Source organism: Sardina pilchardus, chromosome 6, assembly GCF_963854185.1.
Source record: "Sardina pilchardus chromosome 6, fSarPil1.1, whole genome shotgun sequence".
Lineage (NCBI taxonomy): Eukaryota > Metazoa > Chordata > Actinopteri > Clupeiformes > Clupeidae > Sardina > Sardina pilchardus.
Genome location: NC_084999.1, coordinates 28408027 through 28435284, shown reverse-complemented (window position 1 = coordinate 28435284; position 27258 = coordinate 28408027). Strand labels below are relative to the sequence as shown.

General features: G+C 41.7%; 1 protein-coding gene across 3 annotated transcripts; it reads left to right on the top strand.

Moving 5' to 3' along the window:
* The first annotated feature begins 672 nt into the window (after window positions 1-672).
* inpp5b (inositol polyphosphate-5-phosphatase B) lies at window positions 673-27106 on the top strand. Of its 3 annotated transcripts, XM_062539305.1 has the most exons (22): window positions 673-746; window positions 893-990; window positions 2169-2198; window positions 2360-2470; window positions 4754-4903; window positions 10523-10613; window positions 13135-13308; window positions 13932-14033; window positions 14860-14974; window positions 15517-15633; window positions 15921-16108; window positions 16650-16761; window positions 17122-17231; window positions 17834-17969; window positions 19466-19576; window positions 19816-19981; window positions 21024-21259; window positions 23225-23338; window positions 23855-23939; window positions 24626-24753; window positions 25145-25256; window positions 26385-27106. In XM_062539305.1, exons 2-22 carry the CDS (start codon window positions 918-920, stop codon window positions 26498-26500), a joined length of 2577 nt encoding a protein of 858 aa, XP_062395289.1. In that variant the 5' UTR covers window positions 673-746; window positions 893-917; the 3' UTR covers window positions 26501-27106. The 3 variants fall into 3 exon arrangements, with proteins under 3 accessions (XP_062395289.1, XP_062395290.1, XP_062395291.1); XM_062539306.1 differs by lacking the exons at window positions 673-746; window positions 893-990; window positions 2169-2198; window positions 2360-2470 and adding an exon at window positions 3577-4028; XM_062539307.1 differs by lacking the exons at window positions 673-746; window positions 893-990; window positions 2169-2198; window positions 2360-2470; window positions 4754-4903 and adding an exon at window positions 5680-5812.
* The last annotated feature ends 152 nt before the right edge of the window (window positions 27107-27258 follow it).

Here is a 27258-nt window from a genome sequence, read left to right as displayed (position 1 = left end):
CAGGCTGCGCAGGAATGGATCAGTCCATAGCAATCCAAGAAACTCTTGCCGAAGATGAGAACTGCGTTATAGTATCCTTGTCACCCTTTAAAGTGAACTAGCAGTTGATGTTTTGTTGCACATGCTTTATTGTCAGTTACTGAAAGCTAGCGTTTATGGCTTTGTTTAAATGCTTATCTCAAACGAACAACCTTCCCAAGATAGCTGCAGCAGTAACATAATCGGACTAAGTTGTACTTGGGGAAAATTGCCTGGGGCGAGGCCTGGGAGTTGAACTAGCTGTCATCGTGCAATTCGAAACACACGGCAAGTCACATTCAGTTAGGGTACAAGTGAAAGAAGTAGCTGTTGTCATTATAATGTGTACGAAAGAGTGACTCTGTTGCATTTGCGTTCTTAATACGTCTCTCTTTCAACTTCGTGAAACGAGTGTCACCCACGTAATGGAGCATGCTCAGGAGAAAAAACCGAAAGCATCACTTCCACAATCTGACCACATGGTGGAAATCTTGCACTAGACTAGGCCATGATCATGCTGACACAAACTGAAATGCATGTTTCGAAAAATGCAAGTTATCCATTTCACTGATTTGTTGATCATCACATGCCATGTTCATTGAAGTAGCCTACGATACTTAAATGTTCTCCTTAACTTGTCGTTACCATGCGGTCCAATGTTTCATCCTTGAAGATAATGCCACTGAAAGCAGACTTTTGGGTTTAGTGGAACGTTCCAAAGAACATGCGTAAGTTAAGTTATGAGAGTAATAGGATAAGGACGATTAAAATGTAACGAGTCGGTTCTTTAACATATGTTGTTTGTTTATACAGTAATAAACACTTCTTACTTGCACTTGCAAAATAAGCACTTGTTCGTGACGTTGTTTCGCAGGCTGTTTGTGTATGCACATTGCCGAATGGCCATCACTGGAGATGATGTCAGTTTGGATGGGATCATTCCTATTTCGTATGACTTTGCTGTTGTTGAAGGTATTTTTGCATAGAAAATATTTTGGTATAGGGTCATTCAGATAAGGTTGTTGCTGCACCGTCTCAGATTTTGTTCAAAACCTGTCTGTATCAAGAATGGGCCCCAAAACCTATCCTGTAAACTATTTCTGCTCAAATCTTTTATCTTCATATTATTTACAGCCCATGAAATTATTTCAGTTGTACAGCCTGAATCAAATCACATTATCGGGGAAGCATTGTTTGGCCATCAATATAATGAATTCTTGAATTTCCCCTTGGGGATCAATAAAGTATCTATCTATCTATCTATCTATCTATCTATCTATCTATCTATCTAATCAAAAGTAAATATTCTTAGGCATAATATCGTCATGTGCATTTGTTGCAGAGATCTCAAATGTTTGCTTAACATTAGTAAAGTATTGAATTTGCAGACAAAGTAATGATTAGCGCCATGTACAAACAAAATAATTTACAAGACCCTCAATATCACCATTTTTGTACTATTTTACAGCTCTAGTAGGGCCTTATATACAGTAGAACTAGGGCATGCAGTAAGATATTTTAAAGGGACACTTCACCGATTAGCATTAAGCTTTTAGAAAACCATTCATGTTTTTGGTCGTGCATCATTCCCTCAGTTTGTCTTGAGATGGGAGAAATACGGATTTCAATGAAACCCATGAATAGGACTTCCTGCTTTCAATGATGATTTTTACATCATTGAAAGCAGAAAGTCCAACATTGAAGTCCGTATTTCTCCCATCTCAAGGCAAACTGAGGGAATGATGCACGACCATTCAAAAACATGACTGGTTTTCTAAAGATACAAAGCTTATTGCTAATCGGTGAAGTGTCCCTTTAATGGTACAATCATACTGAGTCTGTCTTCCACCCTACAAAGTTTGGGCGATTAATATCCAAACATGGCCTCCAAGATACAGCATTTCAGAGAGTGTAAAAAGGATACAAAACTGAGGGTGAAAAAAATATTTCACAGATCTTAGTTTTAGGATATCAGGTAAACAAACCTTGAGTAAATCTGAGACTGTGCAGCAACCTCTTTTCTGATATGTTATGGAGTGATCTCCCTCTATTGCAAGTTATAAGAGTATTTTATCCTGTGGTTTACTTTGGTAATTAATTAGAGTATCCAAAGTGATATATTAGCTCTAACTGTGCCTTCTCCTCCTCAGTTTCTTCACCAGATGAACTTGCTGTTGTTGGTGAGTGAGCCAGCTATATGTGTAACAAAATAATACTGTGTGAAGAATTGAATTCAAGACACGAATAGCAAGTCTTTGTACAGGAGACTACTTCCACATGTACTTGTAATGGTTGCCAATGCAGAAGTGTGTGTGTGTGTGTGTGTCTGTGTCTGTCCCAGGTGCTGACACCAGGCTGAGAGTAACCTTTCTCAATGAGGAGCTGGAGCTCAGACTCCCTTTCGGCTCACACACACGCCTCTTCCTCAGTGAGGTCAACAAGGCCTGGAGCGGTGAGGCATCCGATAACTCCCAACACAAAACAGTGCTTTGCCATGTCACAGTCAGTCTGGGATAATGGTAGGCTGGGGATGGGAATTCATACGAACCTTTGGAAAATTTTGGATTTGCTCTGCAGGTCCGTCTGGCCAAGAGGTCACTTTTCCAATGTCCCTAAAACCCCGGCACACACATACAATCGATCGCTATAAGACGGAATGGAAGTGTATTTCTTTAGAAATAAGTTAACAAAAAAAAGATTGCTACACTTCTGAAGTTATTTTGTAAGAGTGTAATTCACCAATTTAAGTTTAATTTCACTGCTAGATACAGTAAGCCCCTGCTGGAAGTCATAAGTCAGTGAACCTTTCCCAGACATGCAGATTTTTCTGTCTTTTTCATTACATTCTGTGGCTTCTTCTAATATGCATAAAACAATGCATAAAAACCCTGTTATGAACAAATATATGTACAATACAAATATAAGGAAATCTTGTCACTCCAGTCACATACTGTAAATGAAACACGTTTGACCTCAAAATGCATTTATTACGTTGTAATAGGCATACATGATGAAAATAAGATGTATGGTGTAACACATTTTACACTATTCCAACACGGTAAAAGAGAAGAAGGTAAGCAGGACTGTTCAAATAATTTAACAAATGAGAGCCAGTGTAGTGCTTTGCTGACAGAAACTGAGTTGTATGCACAGTTATGTCATTGGAACCCCAGGTGCTAAGACAAGAGAACCCGGAGAAGATGCAAGGAAGCAGTAATGCTCATTCAGAATCCTTGTTACTCTCTGCTTCCTTGATACATTTATTCATCTGGCGGACATGTTTACCTGATTCACTAGAATGTACCGAATATCCACTCAGGTTTGGTATGAAGTTATTCAGGTGATTGGAGAAAGCATATTTGTTAGTTGAATTTTTGTTAGGTTTTTTTGTTAGTTGAGTGCCGCCTTCGCAAATGAGCAATACATCACTGAACTCGCCATTACAGAACTGGTATCCAAGAAGAACCAGCCAGGCTTGTCGGGTGTGTTTTTCCCCCTCATACAACTGAGGACAGTCCCATACAGCAGCTTTGGCTTGCTGACTAGTCATGAAATACTGCTGACTGTAACGGGCGATTTTCCTGATCTACCAGAGATCTGGCCCAGTTTTGCATGATAGTTGGGTTAAAAAATAAAACAGTACCTTCCTTCGCACTTAGCGTGGATTTCCAACAAAAGAGGTGGAGACTTGTCTTGTCTATAGTGAGTAGTTTTCCCGTCTTACACTTGTTGTGGCTCATTTGCAAGAATGAGTAGATGAGGCATTGTTTTGTCGAGACGTGGACTTGCATGAGATCACTGCGTGGGCGAAGAGGAATACGGCTTGCTTTGTCCAGGATGTGTCATTTCTAGTGCATGGGGGCACAGCAGCATTCAATGGAGAGTGAATGGAGTGACTTCTGTGAATCACAGAGAGTATAGTGCGGCCACTCAGACCCCACACGTTGAATGTGAAATGCAGGCAGAGATGGAGAGTGGCTTTTGTGATGCTGACATGTTGAAACACCAAGGTAAGTATCGAGACTACACTGAGGCAAAGTCTTGGTGGTAGTTTGTGCTTTTACTTCGACTTGTATACATGTGGTTTGACACCATCTACACGGCCTAGATGTGGTAAAAGATGTTTTCACGCACATGTGGGTGTCTGTGTGTGTGTGTGTGTGTGTGTGTGTGTGTGTGTCAGTCTTCCTGTTTGTAGGGTATCTAAAAGTGAGTGAGACTGTAGAACCAGTTTCATAGAACTGAAATGGTGCCGTTTAAGTCATGCTACCTTGAACAGAATTCAGTAAAGAATATTATGTCTTGTATGAAATGTATCAAATTAAACAGCTGTAATTGTACAACACCTTGTAGTATATGAGGGAAATGCTTTTATAATGTTTGGTGGTGGTGGTGGTGAATATTGATAGTGTATCATGCCACCGTGTTTTGTGAAGAGTATTGTATGACCACTTCTATTTCCTTGTGTGCACTTTGAATATTTACAGACCAATGTTTCACTATCTTGTAGATGTATTCAAATGTTTGACCAACATGCAGTATCTTAAAGCTTCTCAGCTGTTTGTCTATCGCAGTGCAGTCCAACTGTATTGTTTTGCTGCTTTTAGAAATCAGCCGTGTGTTGTTCGTCTGGCCATTTTCCCCACTTGATACATTTTCATGGAGCCCCGAACAGAACATGGGCCAAAAAGGGATTCTGTTATTGACCGTAATGTTAATTTCTTTCCTTTTTCAGATGTCTGCCAACAATACCCAGCTTCAGCACCCAGGTTTGAGTGGTTGGAAAAGTATCGTCGCAAAGTAACAGCAACCAGAGGCTCTCTGAAGCAGTCCCTATCTCCTCTTGTGGAGCCATTGTCCAAGTTGGGCCACAACAAGAAAACAGGTAAGGCTCCACTTCATATAGTTGAACATGTTGGTGACGTAGCACCCCACGGTTGATCCTGTTCTACGAGATACAGAAAAAAACAGTTTTTCTCATTGTGCGCAAGTGGAAAAAACAACACACCTCACATTGACATTATCTAGCACCCGCATTCTATGAAAGGTATGTGACTCATCTTTTACCAATGCTAAATGGGAATATCCGAGGTTTTGGGCTGGTGGTGAATTAGAGACCATTTCCTGTGCTTACTTCCTCTTTGCACCTGTTTGGATGTGCAGGAGAGACCTGCACCTGTCCACAGATTTACCCGCTTAACATGTTCTGTGTCTACCCATCGCACCTCAAGCCTGTATGTCTGCATTCCAGGAGCATGTTCTCACTGCAGTATCTTTCTCTTTCTTAGATCGTGGAGATTCAGGAAGTAGCCTCATCTCCTGAATTCCATACTAGCGTTGTATTGAGACTAAAATGAATAGTCTTATTTATTGTTTTGTCCTTCTATTTTTAAAGTCAATGGCAGTGTTTTATATATTTGTAGGGAAATACCTTTGAAATTGGCCGCCTTGCCTAAGTCAAACCAGATATAATGCAGATGTAGGAATGCCGATGCGAGTAGGACGTGTAATGGTTGTCACAACAGAAAAGCAATTATATACCAAGTTTAAATGTTTACGCTACTGTTTTACTTCATGTCCAGTCTACTGCTTAAGAATTTTCTGAGGCCATGATCAGAGTCGGTTGATTGCTTTGGTCTTAGGTGCTTAACACCATTGTAGCAACAGGGAACGCCTCTGGTAACAGTCTCCTGTCAAGAAAGGTTTTGCAGCCCTCTGGTATTTTTCAATCACGATAGAATGCGTAAATTGTAGTCTGTGTGCAAGGAAATGCCTCATATGAGCAAGAAAGCTGGTAAGACACCGTCTGTATGGTTCTTTGAATGTTTTTACTGTTAATGGTTAAAGAGAGGTAGGCTAGTTCAAAACTTAATGCAACCTGTTAGTGAGATATCTGACAACGCAAACGGCTGCATTAGATCGTAGGATGCGTTAGGGTAACGATACACTTTTTGGATTTAGGGGTGTCTTAACGTTAATTTACCCTGGCTGGCAGTGTGGATTGTAACATCGACTTCAAGTAGCCTAGTTGGCAGCGCAACTGGTGACATTGTATCTCTGAGTTTTGTAGCGTTACTATAAACGTTGAGCAGATTTAGGCAGAGACATTCTAGCGAGACAGGTCAATGGTAAATTAGGTTGTTAGTTTGTAACAACTAGATCTAGCTTCTAATGGTAAACAGTTATGATAACTAATGTGTACTTCTCAAGACAACACAAATGCGATGGTAGCGTCTGATTCTGTTAGCTATCATAACTGAGTTAGCATCGTAAGCTAACGTTACTCTTTGGAAAGCGATTACTTTCATTCAACGTTTGATTGGATTAGATCTAAGGTTTAAATGCTTCCAAGTCGATTCTTCTAGCAGCTATAGCAGCTATGTAGTATCCAGGATACTTCGCACAACGTTACTAATTTTGGATAGAAGTGCCTTAACTTACCAGGAATTCCTTCGGGCAAACCGCTCAAAAACTCTAATTTTAGTCAGCTAGTAAATGACTTATTTCGTGCATGCATGAATGAACTGGATTGACGTGCTGCTCGTTTTCTTCTGGGTGTAGAAGTAATTTGTATGCATTACGTCTGAGCTGGATTGTCGATTGTCTACCAGAATTGGGCTTTGCCATCCTGTTGGGTCAGTTAACATTACAGGTATTTTGGTCACCAGCCCACTAACGTTAGTGACACTCTGGTAACATTAGGTTAGGTTAGGTTATTTAGCCTAACATACTTCCAGAGAGTAGCCTATAGTGAAAGTGTCTCGATGTTTTGCTTTTGACGAGGTCGGGTCTATTTCACACTGCCTGGAGTTTGTGTAAAGAGATTAGCACCTCGTTAAGCGTTAAGTATTTTCAAGCTAAGCAAGCATGTCCTAATAGGGTAGCACAGACACTGATGCTCTGCATTCCCTTGTCGGGCAAGACTGGTTACTTAGCCCGCTTTAGTTAACTTTTTGTTGTGTTTTACTTCAGGGAGGAAAGGATATTTAAAGTGTCGCACAATAGAACATGAGTTCCCTGGTTGGTAGAGCGTGTTTACGAATCTGCCCTATCTTTGAGGCCAATGGACTTTGCCATGGACACTCCTCGTCATTCCACTGGCCTGCATCAGTCTCAGGGCCAAACGTAATCTTCAGCAAAAAGATGATAATGATAAGAGTTCCAAAGTGTATACCGGTATGTCTGGTTGGATCTCAGTTTTAGATTTTTTCTTTTTTTGTGTCTTGGTCACTTGAAGAGAAAAGGATTATTTAAGTTGGAAAGAATGACCAACATACCAGCTGATGATGGTTTGTTGGAATGTTAAATATGCTGCACATGTTTATAATGCGCTTACTGCCTTTTAGGTACCCCCCCACCCCCCCATACACGCACACACACACACTCAATATAATGTTGGCTTTATGTTCAGAAAAATCCACTTTCAAGGTTGTTCAAGGCTGATTATAGGGGTAGGACTATGTGGTTGAGATCAACCCATGCATTTTCAGTAATAGCTGTCTTTCTGCACGTAATGTAGTCCCGAAGAGGACTGGACTTGTAATGCAATGGTTTGAATATGTCCACTGACCCAATGTTTACACCTGGAGGGATTTTAGTTGTTGCCGCCATGTGTTCATGTGAAACTGAGCTGATGAAGCATAACACACATGTCCATTTCCCGTTTTCTAGCTCACTACCTTCAGCAGGATGCCTAGCACCACAACATGATCACCAGGACCAGGTCCTCAGTGATGAGTCGTTGGCTAAGGACTCAGTCAGGCAATTAACATGTTCATAGATGGCAGAGGAATGTGATACAGTAGACAGCCTAGACGCGTTAAAGAGCTATAGACATTATACATTTAATAAACGTTAAAGATCTATATGTGGTCAGCCTTTGACATAAGACATTAAGATGTAGATTTTTATTTCCTTCACAATGTGAAAATATTTGAAAAAATGATTGCAAAGAAAAATGCACCTCAAGCCTTGACCACGAATGAAATGCATGCTTTCACCTGAGCAGCATTGCGGGGAAAAAAACAAACATTTTATTGAACACATTTTCTATTGATATCGAGTACGTGTTTATCGAGATACATATCATTACCGTTTTATAGCACAGCGCTAGTTATAAGTGCCCTGTACAGAGCCTCTTGTGTTCAGACTTAGCCTTTTTGTTCAAGACACCCCTGAACAAGTGTCTTGTCAGTGGCAACACGGCGTGTGAACATCTGGATGTTCTCTGTTACGTTGGAGGATTGTGCTTCTGTGCCTAGGGTTTCCCTCTATCCCCTTTCACTTGCTTATGTGAAATTTCCCATTTCCTGTCGCCCACTTCCCTGTACTTCCCATTAGCCCCGTCACCGCCCAACAAAACCTACAACACATCCCCACCCATAGACTAATAATGCATTCCCAAATGAGAGCGCAGGAAACGGAGGTGGAGCTGTATGTGTTGTACTGTAGCTCTGGCTGTTTTATTATGTTTCTTTTTCATAGTGTGGTCAGTGATTGAGCTTGCAATACTGTGCCAGTCTTGTCTGTTTACCCAACATTAATGGCAACATAACAGTAGATGTGAATGTCTCAACCGCTGTTACACAGGGTTGCTTACACAGTTCAGTGTGATGCTCTTCCTTTCCTGGTCGCTCTTCTCAAACTTGCTATGTCATCTGTGCTGGGTCCCTCTGGTGAATTTGGTTCTGCTGTCTTTTCTAGTGAAGCGTGATTAGGCCCTCAGTCAGGAAGCCAAAATGTTCAGGGAGACTAGACTTTCAGGCTGTCTTGTAGTGTTGTCTTGCTTATGTAATGGAAACCACAGCAATCTTCAGTCTTCATCAAAAGGGAGATGTTTCAGTGTCATTTCAGTGTGATTATCATGGGGTGCTGTTATGAACAGATGTAAAGATAGTGCAATATTTCCGTCTGCTCCTGCAATCAGATGGGCTTTTGCCACTGGTTAGACCGGGACCTTTCTGAGATTCTCTCACTCTTCTGTGGAACGGTCTATCTGAGAGAGCTGTTTGTTTGTGTTAGTACCCACACCCACCCACATTCCATTCCCACTCCAGTGTTATTAGCCCGCAGGGCAAGTATAGCACACAGTACCTATACTACCGGTCAAAAGTTTTGGATCACTTACTTAGTCATTTCAGTTCCACTCCATTATAGACAGAATACCAGCTGAGATCAGTTTACATTTTCAGATTACATTATGCTCTTACATAATTGCAAAAGGGTTCTCCAATGTTTTCTCTGTCAGACTTTTAGAATGATATCAGATGATATCAGTAAACAGAACGTGCCTGGATGAATAGTTGCTGTTAATGGACAATGAAGATATTGCATTAAAGATCAGCCACTTCTTTCTGTAACAGTCGACAACCTTTTTAAGCACATAATGCAATCTGAAAACTGCTGCCTTGACATCAAAAAAAGAACAATGCAACTGATCTTAACTGGTACTCTGCCTATAATGGAGAGGAATGGACATTTCTAAGTGAGCCCAAACTTTTGACAGGTAGAGTACATTCAGAGATAACATTCATGTTAACTGTGCCTTAGCCTTAACTGTGAAGTCTTTTGTTAAAGCAACACTACAGCACTTTTCCTCTATCGCACACATGCTATTTGTTTATCCAGCAAATAACGAAGTCCACGGACAAGGTAGAGTATGCTGCATGATTTTAGGAAAGCATGATTTATTGCAACATTGAAGCAAGTCAATTTTATAGGGTTTTTTTTATGTCTCATTCCATCAACCTACAGGTCTGCTACCTGATCTGGTAAACTTAAATTGTGCAGTTATAGCCGATAGAGGGCCGCAAAGTAAATGCAGAAGTGCTGTTCACCCTGTTACGAGTTAATGAACCACTGAAATGATTTTGGAAACAGTATTTTAAGGTACAAAAAACTCTTTAGTGTTGCTTTTATCCTGATAGTGAAAGATTAGGCGCTGGATATTTAGCCAACTGCAATGATACCTAAATATAGTGAGTTAGTACAGCAGTCAGACAAGTTATTTTTGGGTCCAGTGGAACAGAATGTCTGGGGTGAAAGTTTTAGCCTTTTCCCCTCTGGTTCTCATTTAGAGAGACGGTAGGAAACAGAAAGCTTCTCTTTTTCCACCCCCTTATGACCCTACAAAGGGTGCAACTGGCTCTGTCGGACGGTCACATCGCAGGATTCACGTCATTAGCTGTTTGCTGCCAGTGAAGCTGTCCAGCCCCTAGCCTTACAGTAGTCCCTGGCACGGACGCGATTATTGACAAATTGGGCTCCATGCTCTGTCAGATTGATTGCTGCACACCAAAAAAATGTCAGCACTTCAATGTGACTGATTTAGTCATGCAACACTACACCCACTTGTGCTCTCTCTCTCTCTCTCTCTCTCTCTCTCTCTCTCTCTCTCTCTCTCTCTTTCTCTCTTTCCTACTCACTCACACACCCACTGTATTACATCAAGATTGATCTTCTCCATCTTAGCATCTCTCTGTCTCTGCCTCTTGTGTTTCACTAGAGAGGTCACAAGCGTCCGAGAGAAGAGGAGTGACCACCGCGGAGGACGACCGAAGCAGCAGCAGCAGCGGTGCACCAGGCAGCCCTGGAAGGTACTGGAAGCTCCACTCCAATGTATAGGCCAGTAGGCCAATCAGAGCTGTTTTCCATCTGAAATATATATATATATATATATATATATATATATATATTCTTGAATTTATATATATCTTGAATTTCCCCTTGGCAATCAGTAAAGTATCTCTCTATCTATCTATATGAACTAGCACTCCATACAGCTTTGCATGCGAGTATTCACATCATTATTTTAAATGGTAATATAAAAGATAGAATGGTGAAACCTCGATTTGATTGAAAAATAGTGGACAGATTAAATTATTATGAAAAAATAATAGTTAGGTGCAGCCCTAGACTCAGGAGTAAGGGATAGTGTATAGAACGCCAGTCATTATTAGGAAAATAAGTCCTGACATGGCGAACAGGATCCTGGCACGCCAGCCGAGTTCACTTCAAGCAGTGACCGGACTACTTGCGGAGGGATATGAAAGACTTGAATAAGAAGCACAAAACCCATTTTCTTTGACAGCCGTCTGTTATACTTAGCAACGGTTATCGAGAAATATCAGATGATACCAGACGTTGGGCAGTCCTATTCAAGTGAATGGAGCATTCTGTAGCATTATGAAGAGCCGTTTAATAAATGCCATTATTTCAAGACTATGCACGGAGAGATGTGGTAAATGGAATGGTAAATGGACTGCATTTATATAGCGCTTTTATTGGCTTCTGCGAGCACCCAAAGCACTTTACATATCATGCCTCACATTCACCCATTCACACACCGATGGCGGAGGCTGCCATGCAAGGCGCTAACCTGCTCATCGGGAGCACTGGGGTTAGGTGTCTTGCTCAAGGACACTTCGACAAGGTCAGGTCTTTCCAGTTACTGAACGACTCCTCTACCTCCTGAGCCACTGCCGCCCCAAGATGTGTGAGATGTCCCCATCACACTGGCAGCAGGACAAATCCGCAGTGTAGGGAGGACACAGACAAATCTCTGGCGTATCTCTTAGTGCTCCAATATGTTGTCTTGACGTAAGCCAGTGTTCCACTATGTCACTGCTGTCTTGAGGTGATGGAAAGTGTGCAGTGTTACTGTCCAGTAACTGCAGAATGGAAATGATGCAAACTGTTTATAACTGCTATGTAGGCTTTCCAGCGCCATCAGTGGTCATCTTTGGACTTTTGAGGGCAACCAAGGACAGGCATCAAACACTAGGACTGTTCTTCATAAAGAGGCAAACAAGTTAGCAAGTGTCAGCTAGCAAGTATACACATGCAACAGCTAATAGAAGGTGAGCAGGGTGTGAAGGGGTTGCAGGGCCAGATAGAGCTCAACTACGGAAATGTGGTGGAAGGTGTGAACTTACTTTCAAGCCATTTTAAGGACATTTTCTTTTCCACAGAAACAGCATCTGATTACATTCCTGTAGAAGACCAGAAGAGATTTAGAGGTTTCCAGTTAAATTGCTGGTGTCCGTCTTTATACGTTTAGTCAGTGCCTTTTCGTGTGACTGACCACACCTGCTTGCCCAATGGAAAGGGAAATGTGTGCGTACCCAGTTGTATTTGAGAGTTGAATAGACAAAGTTGAATAAGTTTATGTGGCGAGGGGACCGGGCTGAAAACCAAGGGGGACAGAGTCTTTGCAGTAGCAGCCCCCCATTCTCTGGAACTGCCTCCCCTCCACATCTGTGCAGCCCAGTCTATGTATATATATATATATATATATATATATATATATATATATATATATATATATATATATATATATATATATATATATATATATATATATATATGTATATATTTTTTTTCTTTTTTTTTAAGTATATTTTTTGGGCTTTTATGCCTTTAATGATAGGACAGTAGAGAGAGACAGGAAGTGAGTGGGAGAGAGTGTCGGGGTGGGATCCGGAAAGGACCACGGGGCGGGAATCAAACCCGGGTCGCCGGTGTGCGGTGCAGGTGCCCCAGCCAGTCGCGCCACGGCTGGGGCCTCCCCTCCTTTTAAGTGCCTGTGCATAGTGTCCCCTGGTTACCTTTTTAAATGTTCTCCTTTTGTATTAGTTTAACTCCTACAGTAATTGCCCTGTCACCCTTTTTTTGCCTTAGGTCATTCATTTGCTTTATTGCACTTCAACACTTTATTTTTGAAACACTTTGGTGCGGCTCAGTAGAAATACAAATGGACTTGACTTGACTTGAGTGCTGTGCTGTATCGCATGTCCCCACTCCGTGTCCTGTAGTAATGCCTCTGCTCTGAAGCCCTAGCCCTAACCCTGCCTTGCTCTGTTGCATGCACCCTCAGTGCGATTCAGTGCACTCTGGCATGACAAGTGTTAGTGAGTAGTCTCAGAATAGCTCAGGGGGTAGCAAGTCCAGACACGTGGGTGGGTGTGGGTGGGTGTGTGTGTGTGTGTGTGAGTGAGTGTGTTCAGTACTAACAAAACTCTTAACTAGTCCACGTCTGCAAATCTGATGCTTATAATGCAAGCTTGTAATCATTCCATCGTGATTTCTTACTGTCGGTCTTACACCTGTTGATCGCAGGGAGGCCCGGGGGTTGTACGAGGAGGGGAATGACCAGTCACGGCCGTCCATGCATACGCAGCCGTCCAACAAAGACCAGATGCTGGCCATGCCTCAGTTCGGCCTGCGGGACAACCTCATCCGCTGTGAACTGCTCAAGAACGAGGACGTCTACACCTACCTGGAGAACTTCAGGTAATCATTTGGATAAATGCAGAATGTTTTAGGATGAATGATTAATTATTCAATTGATTTGATTTTTGGAGACTTATTTGGAGACTGATCTATTTATGTTTTGAATCACAAAGCCCAACGAATAGTTAACTCGCATGATTAGAAGTTCCCTTTAAGTAACCTCTGTAGTTGCGCGCGGTGTCGCAGCTCAGCCACCACAAATGTGCTGTAAGTGGAACAGCAGTGAGAACGGATATGGCTGTGGTGAGATTACACTTATGATCATCACTTAAACTGCCACCGTCAGCACTGAACTTACATGCCTGCGACATGCAAGTGTGATCCATTACTCTTTTGCAACAGGTAGCAGTTGCACCACACATACCTTTCTCTGCATTATGTTAAGCCTCCTGGCACAATGTTTTCATGCATTATTACTGCTCAGCAATGGCATGCTTTTTGTAGAGCAAGCCTGCTTCGTAGAGCCGTTTATGACTATTTTATGTCCTCTACCTCCCCCTTCTGGTGCTGACAAAGAAATGCATCTTTAACATATTGCCAAATGCATGATGGAGTATCACACATGTCTACTTGAAATGACACTACGGAATCATACATGTAATCTCTTTAACCTTTACCCTCAGCTTCTTCTTGGGAACTTATAATGTGAACGGCCAGACCCCTAAAGAGAGTTTGCGACCATGGCTGGCTTCAACGGAAGACCCCCCAGATTTCTACTGTGTTGGGTAAGGGAGGGCTATCTTGCTATTGTTACGGCTTGGCTCAAGGCCATAACCAGAACAAAGGAGGACAAGTGCGAAGGATCAAATTATATTTATTTTACATAACTAATAAAAAGAACGTACGTAACTATCCATGTCAGTATATGAAGAAATCAGTGTGTCTGCGAAGTGCGTGAATGCGATAAGGACTGAGAATGAAATGCGTGAATGCGGAAAGCATAGACAAATGAAACTAAGCCATCCAAAATCACGACCAGGCCCAAAAACAGCAGCCCCGCAAGCCTCGCAACAGGGGTACAGCCATGCCCTTTATGCTCCGGCCAGTCAGCACCCACAGGTGCGCTAGCCACGCCCACGCCGCCAGTACCTGCAAGCACACAGACAAACAGCAGCAGACGCGCACAGACGGACCAATACAAGCAGGGATGTCACACTATGAAAACAATGCTTGTTTCACTTTTTTTTCTCCTTTTTTTTTTAGAAATAGCTATCTTTGTAGAGATCCGATTCTAGATCAAACTATAGTAATATTTAAATATTGTGTTATAGTAAAATGTTGATATTTATTTAAATTCATATGTAATATTTATTTAAATTCATGTTTAATATGTATGCATTTAAATAATTTCATTCATTAAATATTTACTTTGATTTATTTAATTGTATTAATTACTAATATTTAATTAGTATTACATTATGATGACTGTATAATTATTTGACACATTTGCTTGCTTTAGAGGAGTAATCTAAGTTTTATTGAAAAAGTCTAGTCTTAAGTTGATTCAAAGGCAGACTGCCAACAGGAGTGGTGTTTTGTGCTTGCTTATAGTTTCCAGGAACTTGACCTCAGCAAAGAGGCGTTTATCTTCAATGACACCCCGAAGGAGTCTGAATGGATGAAAGCTGTGTTTGATGGACTTCATCCAGGTGCCAAGTACGCCTTTGTAAGAGCAAAAGACACAATCCCCTCCACACCACACTCGTTTAGCATGTTGGGGTTGGGAGGCGCTGCCCAGAGGACCAGAGGGACATAACTGAGCAGGTCTAGAATAAAGCAAGGATCTGCTTTGTTCCACACGCTTAAAAATCCAGTTGGCTGATGGTGTCTCTTCAGCAGTAGTGCTGTATGACTTCATCAGTTCAGCTTCATAAAGAATGGTTTTGGAGTATTATTTTTCAAGCGCTGGTTTGATTTCAGTGTGATGCCATCCCTCAGTGCCCGTTGGGCGCACCTCGCTGGCTCTAAAATGGCAGCTGAGAGCTTGATGTCTGGCAGACTCGTTAATCTTACAGAAGGGTGGCAATTCATTTTTCAACATTTGAGTTCGTCACTGTATCATCACAAAATGTACAGCTACCTCGATTTGTTATTTAAAGGCATATCCTTATTTTCTATACGTTTCTACGTTTCTGTTTTGTTCTGTTTTGACAATTGTTGCCATCCTCCTGCTTGACCCTTAACCTTTCACCTTTGACCTGCTCCCAGGTGAAGCATGTGCGGCTGGTGGGCATCATGCAGCTGTGCTTTGTGAAGAAGGAGCACGCGGAGCACATCTCTGAGGTGGAGATCGACACCGTGGGCACAGGCATCATGGGAAGGATGGTGAGTGAGCGGGAGGACATGCAGGGGACAGACGCATCGAAGAGAGGGAGCTGGAATATGTTGTTGAATTAAACTTGATAAATTGCAATGCATTCAGACCGTCCACAGAATCATTCAGAAGTTGGCATTTTATTTAATTAAGGGTTTTACATCGTGTAGCTTTCGAAATGACAGCAGATGGGGTTTTTTAAAAATTATTATTATTATTTAATTTTCAATGGAATATAACAATGGGTGATGGTGAAATAAAAAATGTAATTTCGCTAACATCAGTGTGTTGTTGCCAGGGCAACAAAGGTGGCGTGGGCATTCGTTTCCGCTTTCACAACTCTGACGTCTGCGTGGTGAACTCGCACCTGGCGGCCCACATAGAGGAGTACGAGCGGCGGAACCAGGACTACAGGGAGATCTGCTCAAGGATGCAGTTCCGCCAGCAAGACCCTGACCTGCCCCCACTGACCATCATGAAGCACAAGTAAGCCCCTCACCTTTGCCCTCACGCCCCTCACCTTTGCCCTCACACCCCTGACCTTTACCCTCACACCCCACACCATTTCCCTCATGCCCCCCACCAAAATTATGGTTATCGGATTCGGCAGGCGCCTTTGTCCAATGTGACAATAAATACAATACAATAATTCATTTAACAGTGAACAGTTTCAAAAAGTTGGTCAGACTACATCAGGGAGAATGGCAATAATTAACAACGTAAATTCAAGCAATGACCCTAATGAAAATAAACAATGACTATAGAGGAGAATAGCAAATAAACAATAAAGGTCATTCAATCATTCACATAATGACAATAACAAGGTAAGATCTTATTTTAGGTCATTCTATTGTAGGTGAGCAGATGCATGATTTGTTCCACTGAAGTTGCTGTTGTATGACTTCAGCCACCATTTTCATGAAATTACAAAAATTCCTTGAACAATTTAGTCTCGTCCTTTCTGTCTGCTTTTCTGATTACAGACAGAACTTGTACAAAAATGTGTCTTTCTTTGTCATTATGTCAGTATTGTCCTTTGGCTGGGAGATCTGAACTACAGGCTAAGCAACCTTGAGGTGGACCAGGTGAAAGATTTGATATCTAAAAAGGACTTTGAAACTCTGCAAACATATGACCAGGTAAGTCTTTTTCCTAACATATCCTCCCACTCCTAAACCTTGTGGTTGAACTACTTATAACTAGTCTAGTCATTAGAACTACTGATAATGCTTATACAATAACTCAATTCAGCATATATTTTAAATTGAAAACAGACTTAATGCTAAGGTATTGTAAAACTCTCAAGTATGCAATATGCATAGGCTGGGTGAAACTCGCCTGAACTTGCAGCGAATTTGGATTTTCACATACTTAAAGGAAGAAAACCAAGTGTGCAGAAACTAAATATGGTAGCTGTGCTTGTTGACCATACACATGAGCTGTGGATCTTAATGTGAATTTGTGTGTGTGTGTGTGTGTGTGTGTGTGTGTGTCCGCAGCTGAAGAGGCAGATTGATGAAGAGGCGGTTTTTGTGGGTTTCACTGAGGGGAGCATTGATTTCCAGCCCACCTACAAATACGACACAGGCTCCAGTCAATGGGACACGAGGTAGGGCCCAGGGGGCTCCTGCATCTGCAGTAAAACAATGCCACCAGCATTTGTGTTGCACCTCATCCATCTAAATTAGGGTGTGGAGGGTATTGCTGAGGTGTAAATGAACATACACACACACACACATACACCCATAACTTCCCTACAAAGCAAAAAAACAGTAAAAACTGAGTGAAAACTGAAAAAAATTACCTTAAAGTTATCCTGTTGTCCAGCCTAAGTAGTTGTTGGTGGATTATTGGACATGTGGAGGTTTTGTTACTTAACATTAACTTATTATTGGTAAATATCAATCTTCATAACCACTTGAATGTAATGAAAACGATCATTTTCGACCAAAAATGCAGTTACTACCTTTTTGCTTTGTAGGGCAGCAATACATGTTTCAAGTCTGTAGTTTCAGCATTACCTCAAGTGGCTCTGCAATTGTAGTTTTTAGAACGTACTGTAGTTGACTATTCTATTCCGCTCCTTTAAAGATCTCTGATCCTTGGCTCATCCCAGTTTGTGTTTATTTATTTATTTATTTATTTATTTATTTTTTAAAAAAGCTTGTTTGCCCTGATGTTTCTGTGTGTTGTTTCTGCTCTCCTCCCAAGCGAGAAGTGCAGGGTGCCGGCCTGGTGCGACCGGATCCTGTGGAGGGGGAAGAACATCCGCCAGCTGCACTACGAGAGCCACATGGCCCTGAAGACCAGCGACCACAAGCCTGTCAGCTCGCTGCTGGAGATAGGGGTGAGAACGCGGGGCCCAGCTCTCATAGAAGTATTTTAAAGAGTAGGCGCGCACGTCTAGGTGCTAGCAGGTGCCGGATTCCAAAAGGTTTAAAGCATGAGGTGAACAAAGCTGGATCCGCACACTGAGCTCCACGTTTAACTGTTTTCAATCACGTAACGTTTCGGGGCGAACGCCCTTCTTCAGACTTCAGCTCTCCTTTAATTCAGCTCTGCTGCACAACACTGTATTGTCCCAGATAAATTGCACATAAATATTAGTCTGGTTTTCACATACTAAGCTCAATCTTTTAAGATTGAACGTTAGTCTGGGGAGGCTGCACTTTGTTTCCACTGCCCTTTGCATCGCTTAAGTTTCGTTATCGTCACGTCACTGGCCAATAGCGTGCCAGGACTAGAGTAAGGCCGTTTCTGATTGGAGCCAAAGGTTCTGGCAGTGAACAGCGGAGATATATCTGCTGGTTTCCAGCCTGAGCTGCCGGGCGAAATTCAAATTCCCCGGAAGTTCAGGCAGGGTTCACCCAGCCTACATAAGTATATCTTAAACATAAAAATGTACACTGGGCAATACCACCTTATCGTTTAAAGGGATATTCCGCCATTTTTGGAAATACGCTCATTTTCCACCTCCCCTCGAGCAAAACAATCGATATTTACCTTGTTCCCGTTCATCCAGCCATTCTGTGAGTCTGGCGATACAACTTTTAGCTTCAGCCTAGCATAGATCATTGAATCGGATTAGACCATTAGCTTCTCGCCTGCTAGCTTCATGTTTAAAAGTGACTAAGATTTCTGGTAATTTTCCCATTTAAAACGTGTCTCCTCTCAAGTTAGAAAGTGCAATAAGACCAACTGAAAATGAAACCTGGCGTTTTTCTAGGCTGATTTGACATGGAACTACACTCTCATCTGGCGTAATAATCAAGGCAACTTGCAAACGTACCATAGGCGCAGTGATATCTTACGCAGCATCTGAAAATAGTCCCCATAGACAACAAGCAGTAGTAGTGCCAGTAGCTGCAAGTTGCCTTGATTATTACGCCAGATGAGAGTGTAGTTCCATGTCAAATCAGCCTAGAAAAACGCCAGGTTTCATTTTCAGTTGGTCTTATTGCACTTTCTAACTTGAGAGGAGACACGTTTTAAATGGGAAAATTACCAGAAGTCTTAGTCACTTTTAAACATGAAGCTAGCAGGCGAGAAGCTAATGGTCTAATCCGATTCAAGGATCTATGCTAGGCTGAAGCTAAAAGTTGTATCGCCAGACTCACAGAATGGCTGGATGAACGGGAACAAGGTAAATATCGATTGTTTTGCTCGAGGGGAGGTGGAAAATGAGCGTATTTCCAAAAATGGCGGAATATCCCTTTAAGATGTGATAAATTGCTGGTTAAAGCATGATCTCCGTTTGCTGCTCTAGCCGTGCATTTTGAAGATATGCTGCACCGACCATAAGTGTAAATGTCTGCTTGCTCTTTGTGTGTTGTCATTGTTCAGATCAAGAAGGTGAACGAAGAAATTTATAAGAAGACATTTGAGGATATCGTGAGGACGCTGGACAAGATGGAGAATGAGTGTATTCCCTCTGTCTCCTTGTCTCAAAGAGAGGTGGGGGACCGGTCCATACACACACACATGCACATTTGCCAACATAAACAAACATGTGCTAGATTGTTACGCATCCAATGTTAGATGCACATTAAACTATCTTAGCAATAGATGTGTTTGATGTATTTTCTGTGCATGCTTTTGTCTGTGTTTATATATAATCTTAATCCGAAGCGCACCAGTGTTTATCAGTTCCGTGTAAGCATTCTTCCTTCGCTGAATCCTTACCTCTCTTGCAGTTCCAATTCAAAGATGTGAAGTTCATGCAGCACCGCTCGGAGACGCTGACCATTCACAATGACGGACAGGTGCCGTGCCAATTTGAATTCATTCAGAAGCTGGATGAGCCAGCCTACTGCAAGCCCTGGCTCACAGCCAACCCACACAAGGGATTCCTGGCACAGGGTAAGACGCTGAAGTGTCCGCTAGAAGCATTCATCACACCAGTGCGGTTACACCAACTCCTTGTATTGTCGTGCGAGCGTATGCCAGTCTCTGCTGTTCATTATTAATTGCAGTGGCTATGAGCTGTAAGATTTATTGTGACATGATGCAGATTATGTAAGATGTAGCTCTTGTGGGATGCACCGTTTTCATTGTGAATGCAATCGAGGTGTTTAGCTTGAGAGCTTTTTTTGTTCTGCCATGTACTGCGGCATTTATCTCAATTCCTTAAGCAAAGTAGACAAGCAATTAGAAAGCCGCGCTTCTCTGGTTTTCATAAATAATCCAGAGAACCGAGGCTGTGCTGATGTGTCTTGGGAATGACTTAGTCACAGCACCTAAATTAGGGATAGTGAGACCACTAGATTGTGTTGAGGGTAGACCCTAAGCATGAATACTTGACACCAGCACAGCATTAGTATTGTTGCTTTGGATAGTCCAGACCTGCACAATTTCTGTTGCTCTCAGTCTCAGACGTGGTGTATTACATGTTATATAATTAAGTAGGCCTTTTGAGTCCATTTTATTTATGAAGCTCATTGCATAACAAAATAAGTTGTACCAAAGTGCAGAAGAAAACTGAGAACAGCGCAAAGAAGTAATTAATATACTGTATATATATAAGCAAATGTATGAAGCAAAATCAGAAAATGACTGCTAATAATACAAAATGTTAATAGGCACATCCCAGAGCTGACCGCTCTCAAGCAGTATGCCTGATTTCAGATGTTGGCCAGGCTGTTGAAGATTTTAATCATATGTGTGACAGTTTCAAAAACTTCTGAAATGGCATCAGTGGCATTTTCCTCTCTGATATTGAGGGTTTGCAGACGTTTTTGAAAACAAACGGTTGACACTGAATGGTGTTAGTTTGTGTCGTTTGTTTTGCCAGTGCTTGTGATCATTACCCATAATGCCCATACTGCAGACTCTGAACACAGGAACTCGTCATCCATTCACGTCTGGTTATGTGTCCTCTGCTCCCTGTGTCCCTCCCCCTCAGGGGCCAGCGTGGACATCGACCTGGAGGTGTTTGTGAACCGCTTCACGGCGCCCGAGCTGAACTCGGGCCGGCAGCAGATTGAGGACATTCTGGTGCTGCATCTGGACCGGGGCAAGGACTACTTCATCTCGGTGATGGGGAACTACCTGCCCAGCTGCTTTGGCACCTCCATCCGGGCACTGTGCCACTTGCGGGAGCCCATCCAAGACATGCCACTCGACACCATCCAGAGACTAGTGAGTGCAGGTGCCCAGTGGCAGAGCTGGGTTTCCGTCACATTTTCCAGGCCCCTGCCCTCAGAGCAAATGCACACGGAGCCTGCCTGCATGCATGATAATGCATGGGGCAGCCGGGGTGTACTGGTTAGGGCTTCGGGCTTGTAACCGGAGGGTTTCCGGTTCGATCCCCGACCAGTCCACCACAGCTGAAGTGCCCTTGAGCAAGGCACCTAACCCCTCACTGTTCCCCGAGCGCCGCTGGTTGGGCAGGCAGCTCACTGCTCTGGGTTGTGTGATTCACCTCACTGTGTGTTCACTGTGTGCTGTGTGTTCACTAATTCGGTTAACTTGGGTTAAATGCAGAGAACTGAATTTCCCTCACGGGATCAAAAAAGTATATATTCTTATTCTTCTTATTCTGATCCTTGTCACTTTGGTTTTAGTAGTTGTTAATGTTAATTTGTTAATGTGCACATTTGTGAGAGTTGTTATGTGCACATTTATGAGATTTGCATTTGTCCCATTTTTGGACAATCATTTTAGAGAGCACACCCCTTCTATCCAATGCTAACAACTGTTTCACTAAATTCTTTTTGTTTTCATAATTGTACATCCCTTGGGACGGAAAAGACTTGGTTTATCTAGTCTGTTGGTTGGTCATTTGCATTGCTTGATTACCAAGCCACTGACAGTGACCAACAACATTGAAGGAAACATTCAAATCTTCTCTCCCACTTAAGTTATATATCACTGTGGTTGTCCAAGCAAAATGCAAAATACATAAGCTGCTGGAGTTGTGTGTTGCATCAGATGTTTGCATCCCCATTTGCCTGTCAGTCACAGGGCACTGTTCATCTGGGAAGCAACAGGGTTGCCAGGTGACTGAAAGGATGAGCACATCACGGGCCACAAGGGTGCACATCCAAGTTTGAGTAAAGGCCGCTGGGAGGCTTGCTTCAGGATGGCTCTATCATCTGTCAGGAACACGCTGTATTCCTGCAGGGAGTTTCCTCAGGGTCATTAGTGTTGCAAAACAACAGGGCCTCGTCACAGCAGTGACTAAGCACAGAGCCTGTTTTTAAGCCTCTAATACACATGGATGGAAAACAATTTGCTTACGGCTCATCTGAACGTGATCAGTCACCATGTTAAATGTGTGCCGTAGATCGGAAGTAGCTGTCGTCCCAATCACTCATAAGCTTAATTGGGGAAGGAGGAAATGAGACTGGTGCACACATGTAACAACAGGGAGTTGATGCTTGACCTAGAGGTGCTGCTGGCAAAATAATACCATTAGAATTTCACCAACCTATGTTAATGTTATTTTCGTATGCCTAGCTTCCAAGAAATGAACACAGATTAGTTGGTGTCTAAATGTGTAAGAGCGGGTGCGCACATCTGAGTGTTTCAAAGCAGGTGCTGGACTCAAAAAAAGGCAACAGTAAAAGAACAAAAAAGTCCGCACACTAGGGCTCCAAAATGATTTCTTTTTTTCTTTTATTCACCACATTGTGACGTGACGTTTCGGGCCAACAGCCCTTCCTCAGACCAGGAAGTCTGAGGAAGGGCTGTTGGCCCGAAACGTCACGTCACAATGTGGTGAATAAAAGAAAAAAAGAAATCATTTTGGAGCCCTATTGTGCGGACTTTTTTGTTCTTTTGGTGTCTAAATGTACCTTAATGATTAACCTAGTTTCTTGTTATTAGTAGTAAAAGTAATTCACAGCTGTGATTAGGCACTGTATTTGCATGGTCCACAACACAACTAGAGCTAAATAGAATTGTTAAATCTAGAAATAATTGCTGTTCACTACTTCCACATCCAGAATTTGACTAGGTAGGCATTGTATAATTTTTATTATATTTTATTGCTCCACATTCAGTAAAATAATTATCATTCATAGGATCGCCAGTGTAATTTTGTTTTTTATGTTATTTATATTAATGTTGCTTATGTATGTATTTATTTCTCTGTATTGGAAGACGTCTGTGCCAGCTGCCGAGGAGATTGATTGCCCAGATGTGGATGTGCCTTTGGACAGACCCAAGGAGATCTGCTTGCTTGTGGACCACCTCTACCGCAATGCCAGTAAACAGGTAAGCAGTGTTTGTTGTTGTTGTTGTTGTTGTTGTTGTTTTTAAATATATGTTTTCATTTACCCCCTCACACATGAGAGAGGCCGAGTGTAAAGACTGGCTCCTTTGTGAGGGCCTAGCATTGGGTTTCTGGGCACTTAGCTCACCAGATTGTTTGTCTTTGTTTTTATGGGCCTGGCCCACTGATCTTACTCGCCACAGCAACGACAAGTTTTTGCTGAAGAATGTGTGCAGGGCTTTGTTTTGGTGAGGTCCAGCACAGAGATACTGTATTCCAGGGGGCTCCTGAACTAAAGCCTAGTGTTTGGGAGTCATTGTTCGTTCTGGTTCAGCTGGCAGCGCTTGTAAAAACACATGCATTCCTGAGGTCGAAGCAGGTTTCTGCTTCTGCTTCTTCCCCTTCCTTTTTTGGTTAGAAAAATCAGGACGAAAACAGGGATCATACAGCTGCCAAGGGCAAAGTCAGGCTTATTTACATGGTTTTTAAATCTGCCGTGTGGTTGATGCGTTCTACAGGAGGACCTGTTCCAGCAACCGGGACTCCGCCATGAGTTTGAAGAAATCAGAGACTGCTTGGACACAGGGGACCCAGACTCACTCCGTATCCTTCACAGTCAACATACTGCATGGGATGAAGGCCGGGCACCATCATAGTGGCGGTCACTATAGCACTGAGTTGCAAAGTCCTCCTATTATAAGCAAGTTTGGGCTTGTTTTTTGTTTATATATATATAAAAAAAAGAAATCGGTCTAGAAGTTGGGTTGCGTTGTGAGATGATTGTAAAGTATACAGTAGTTGCTTATTTGGGCTTGCTCCCTTTCTTCTGTCTCTCTCCACTACACCTATCCCTCCATCCCTCCTGTACCCCATGCTAATCAAGAGTGCAGAAATGAATGATCCATAAATGACAGATTATTTTAGCTGCTTCAACATCATTGGTTGAAATTAAGGACAAATATAGAAAGTGGGCAAAAGAAATTGGCATGATTGATTCAAGTGTGTGGAAATTCAAATAAAGTGGGCAGATTTCTGTAGGCTATGTATGAAATAGTTGCACATTATTTAGATCTTGATAAAAAATAAAAAAAACAGTGCAGTTGTCATCAGAGAGGCTCTTACAAAAGTTTGATTAATGGTCTCAAAGACTTGTTTATATAATCTAGTTGGATACGTTTTCATAAAGTCCTTCCAGTTATTTATAAATTGAAGAAGGAAGTCATAAGAGCCTGAATGTCCTGGACCTTGATGTTGGTCTTGTGTTGCCCTTGACCCCTATTGACCTTCAGCTGGAAGTAACCACTCTGTAGCGGAAGCACTGCTCCTCTTCCTGGATGCCCTTCCTGAACCTGTGGTGCCGTACAATCTCTACAAGCAGTGCCTAGAATGCTGCTCAGACTATGGGCAGTGCAAACAGGTCTGTCCCTTCCCCTTTTCTACAAATATTATATCCAGAATAAAATTAGAACATATTTAGATAGATAGATAGATAGATAGATACTTTATTGATCCCCCAAGGGGAAATTCAAGATGATATTCATAGCAAATATATTTGTACAGCTCTGGAAAAAATGAAGAGACCACTGCACATTTTTTCTGATGTCATCTTACAGTTGCTGAATGATATTCAAACGAGTTGGCAAATGTGGAATATGATCAGCATCTCATTCAAATGTCAGTCAGCAACATCAGAAAAAACGTGCGGCGGTGGTCTCTTAATTTTTCCCAGATCTGTATATATTGGTAGTGATTTAGTCCAAAAAAAACCAACTTAGTCCAACTGTGTTTTCCTCCTCTGTTGATTACAGGTGATTTCCATGCTACCTCAGTGCCATAAAAATGTGTTTAGTTCTCTGACGGAGTTCCTGCGGGAGCTGTTGAAGCACTCCAGTCACAACCGCTTGGATGTCAACATCTTAGGTAGGCCCAGCGTGGAGAAAGGAGTGAAGCAATGCATGCTCTCACATCCTGTTCTCTGCCTATTCTTGGCTACTCACTCAATAAGCAACTCAGCAAATCTGTTCAACAAAGCAGAACTTGCCCATCTGTAAACAGAGACCTTACTTCCAGTTTGTGATATCTTTTGTTTTTATTTTTTTGTAGAGGGTATTTTTCGTATAAGATAGTTCATGCCCGCAGCGTACAGTTTAGTGGAAGTTAACCTCTATATTTCTAGTGCTGTATCAACAAAGTAAAAATCCTGTAGTGCAGACAGATGCTGCTCATATAGTGGCAGATGAATATTGCCTATAATCTACCATATAAATGTGGATAGTTCAGCCAAAAACGTCTCAGCTCAACATAATCAACTCCGTCTCTATTCTTATGGTGTCATGTCGCTGAGCAAAAAAAGAGTGCTTTTCGCTCTAGTTTGCCAGGGAATGGCATTGACTTCATCCATTGCTTATAGCTCATCATATTATACAGAGTGGTGTCTGGAAATGTCATCCATTTAGATCTCCCATCAAGCAAAATCAGAGAACGTGTTTAAGTATTTTGTTGTTCTCAAACACCTAATATAAGAAATATGTATTTTATGTTGAGCTTTCCACTCCTCTGGGCCGGGTAATTATAAAGTTGATTAAATATGTAGTAAATTGCTTTTCATTCTGGTGCATCATTTATGATCAGTGAAAACAGGGTATGAAATCTATTCTTTGGCATTTCACAGAATTTCTTGGACCTATTAATTTTTCAGAATACAAAATGGAACTAAGGGAGCGACCCATTGAAAGCTTTTCAGAGTTCCTGAAATGGGATTTGACAGAGAAAAAAAAGAAAAGAAAAATCATTCCATGTGCAGCCATATTCTTTCATAAGTCCTCAAGCATGGTCAGAGTGTAAAGCGTGTTCTCATGTGTGTGTGTAGAAATAGTTCATGGTCAGGCGACAAACAGATTATTATCAGTTTCTCTCATCCACTCATTTGCATGCACACAATGTTGTGTTGTTGTATGACGCCATGAATTGGGGGTGCATTTCTAGCATGTGAACTGCCATACAGTTCTTTCAGTAATACATTGATTGCATTCATTTCTGTCTCTGCAGTCACCATCTTTGCTGCCTTGATTCTGCGGTCCCCTACGAAGCAAGATCTTCCTCAGAAGAGGAAGACCCAGGAGTTTTACCAGCATTTTTTGACTCAAGATCTGGCTTCATCTTGAGAGTCCATAGTTTACTTTTTGTTTGTTTTTTGAGCTCAATGAAATGTAACATGTTATCATACATGTTGTACACATGTCTTTTGAATAGACTTGCTTTGATCGTCCATGATTTAAATATGATGTTTAATGCAGGGTGACATTTTTAGTTGTGGAAACAGCCTTTATTTTATTACAGTATAGAGAAACCGCCCTAATATGTATATTTACCAGCTATTTAATTATCAGATTTATTTGTATTTTGATGTCTGTAAATACAAAACTGCTCTTTTATATTCATATATATATATAAATATAATTGTGCTTAAAGCTGTCATGTTGATAGTTATTTTTCAAATGTCGAAATCACTAAAAAAAAACATATTTTAAGTGATCTGTGTTGTGTTTTTGTGCTGTGTACATTCATACAACAAGTCAGACATTTTCATGTAACCTTGTTTTATACACCGGAATTATTTTTTAAAGAAGATATCAAGTGCATGGCTTCTGCAACAATGTTTGGGAGCATGTAGTGTGGAAGGGGATGATTGTAAAATCCATTCCTTAAGGATTGTAATAATAATATTAATGATAATAATAATATTGATAATAAATCTAAACTTGATTGAATATTGCTGTGTATGGAACATTGCCTCCCAATACAGAGTAGGCATTCTATGTGAAATTAACTTATTTCCATGGAACATTTTACAACACAACCTGCCACTCTGCACATTTAATCAGATAGATGATTACTTTTATCTAGTCTATTAGGCCTACTA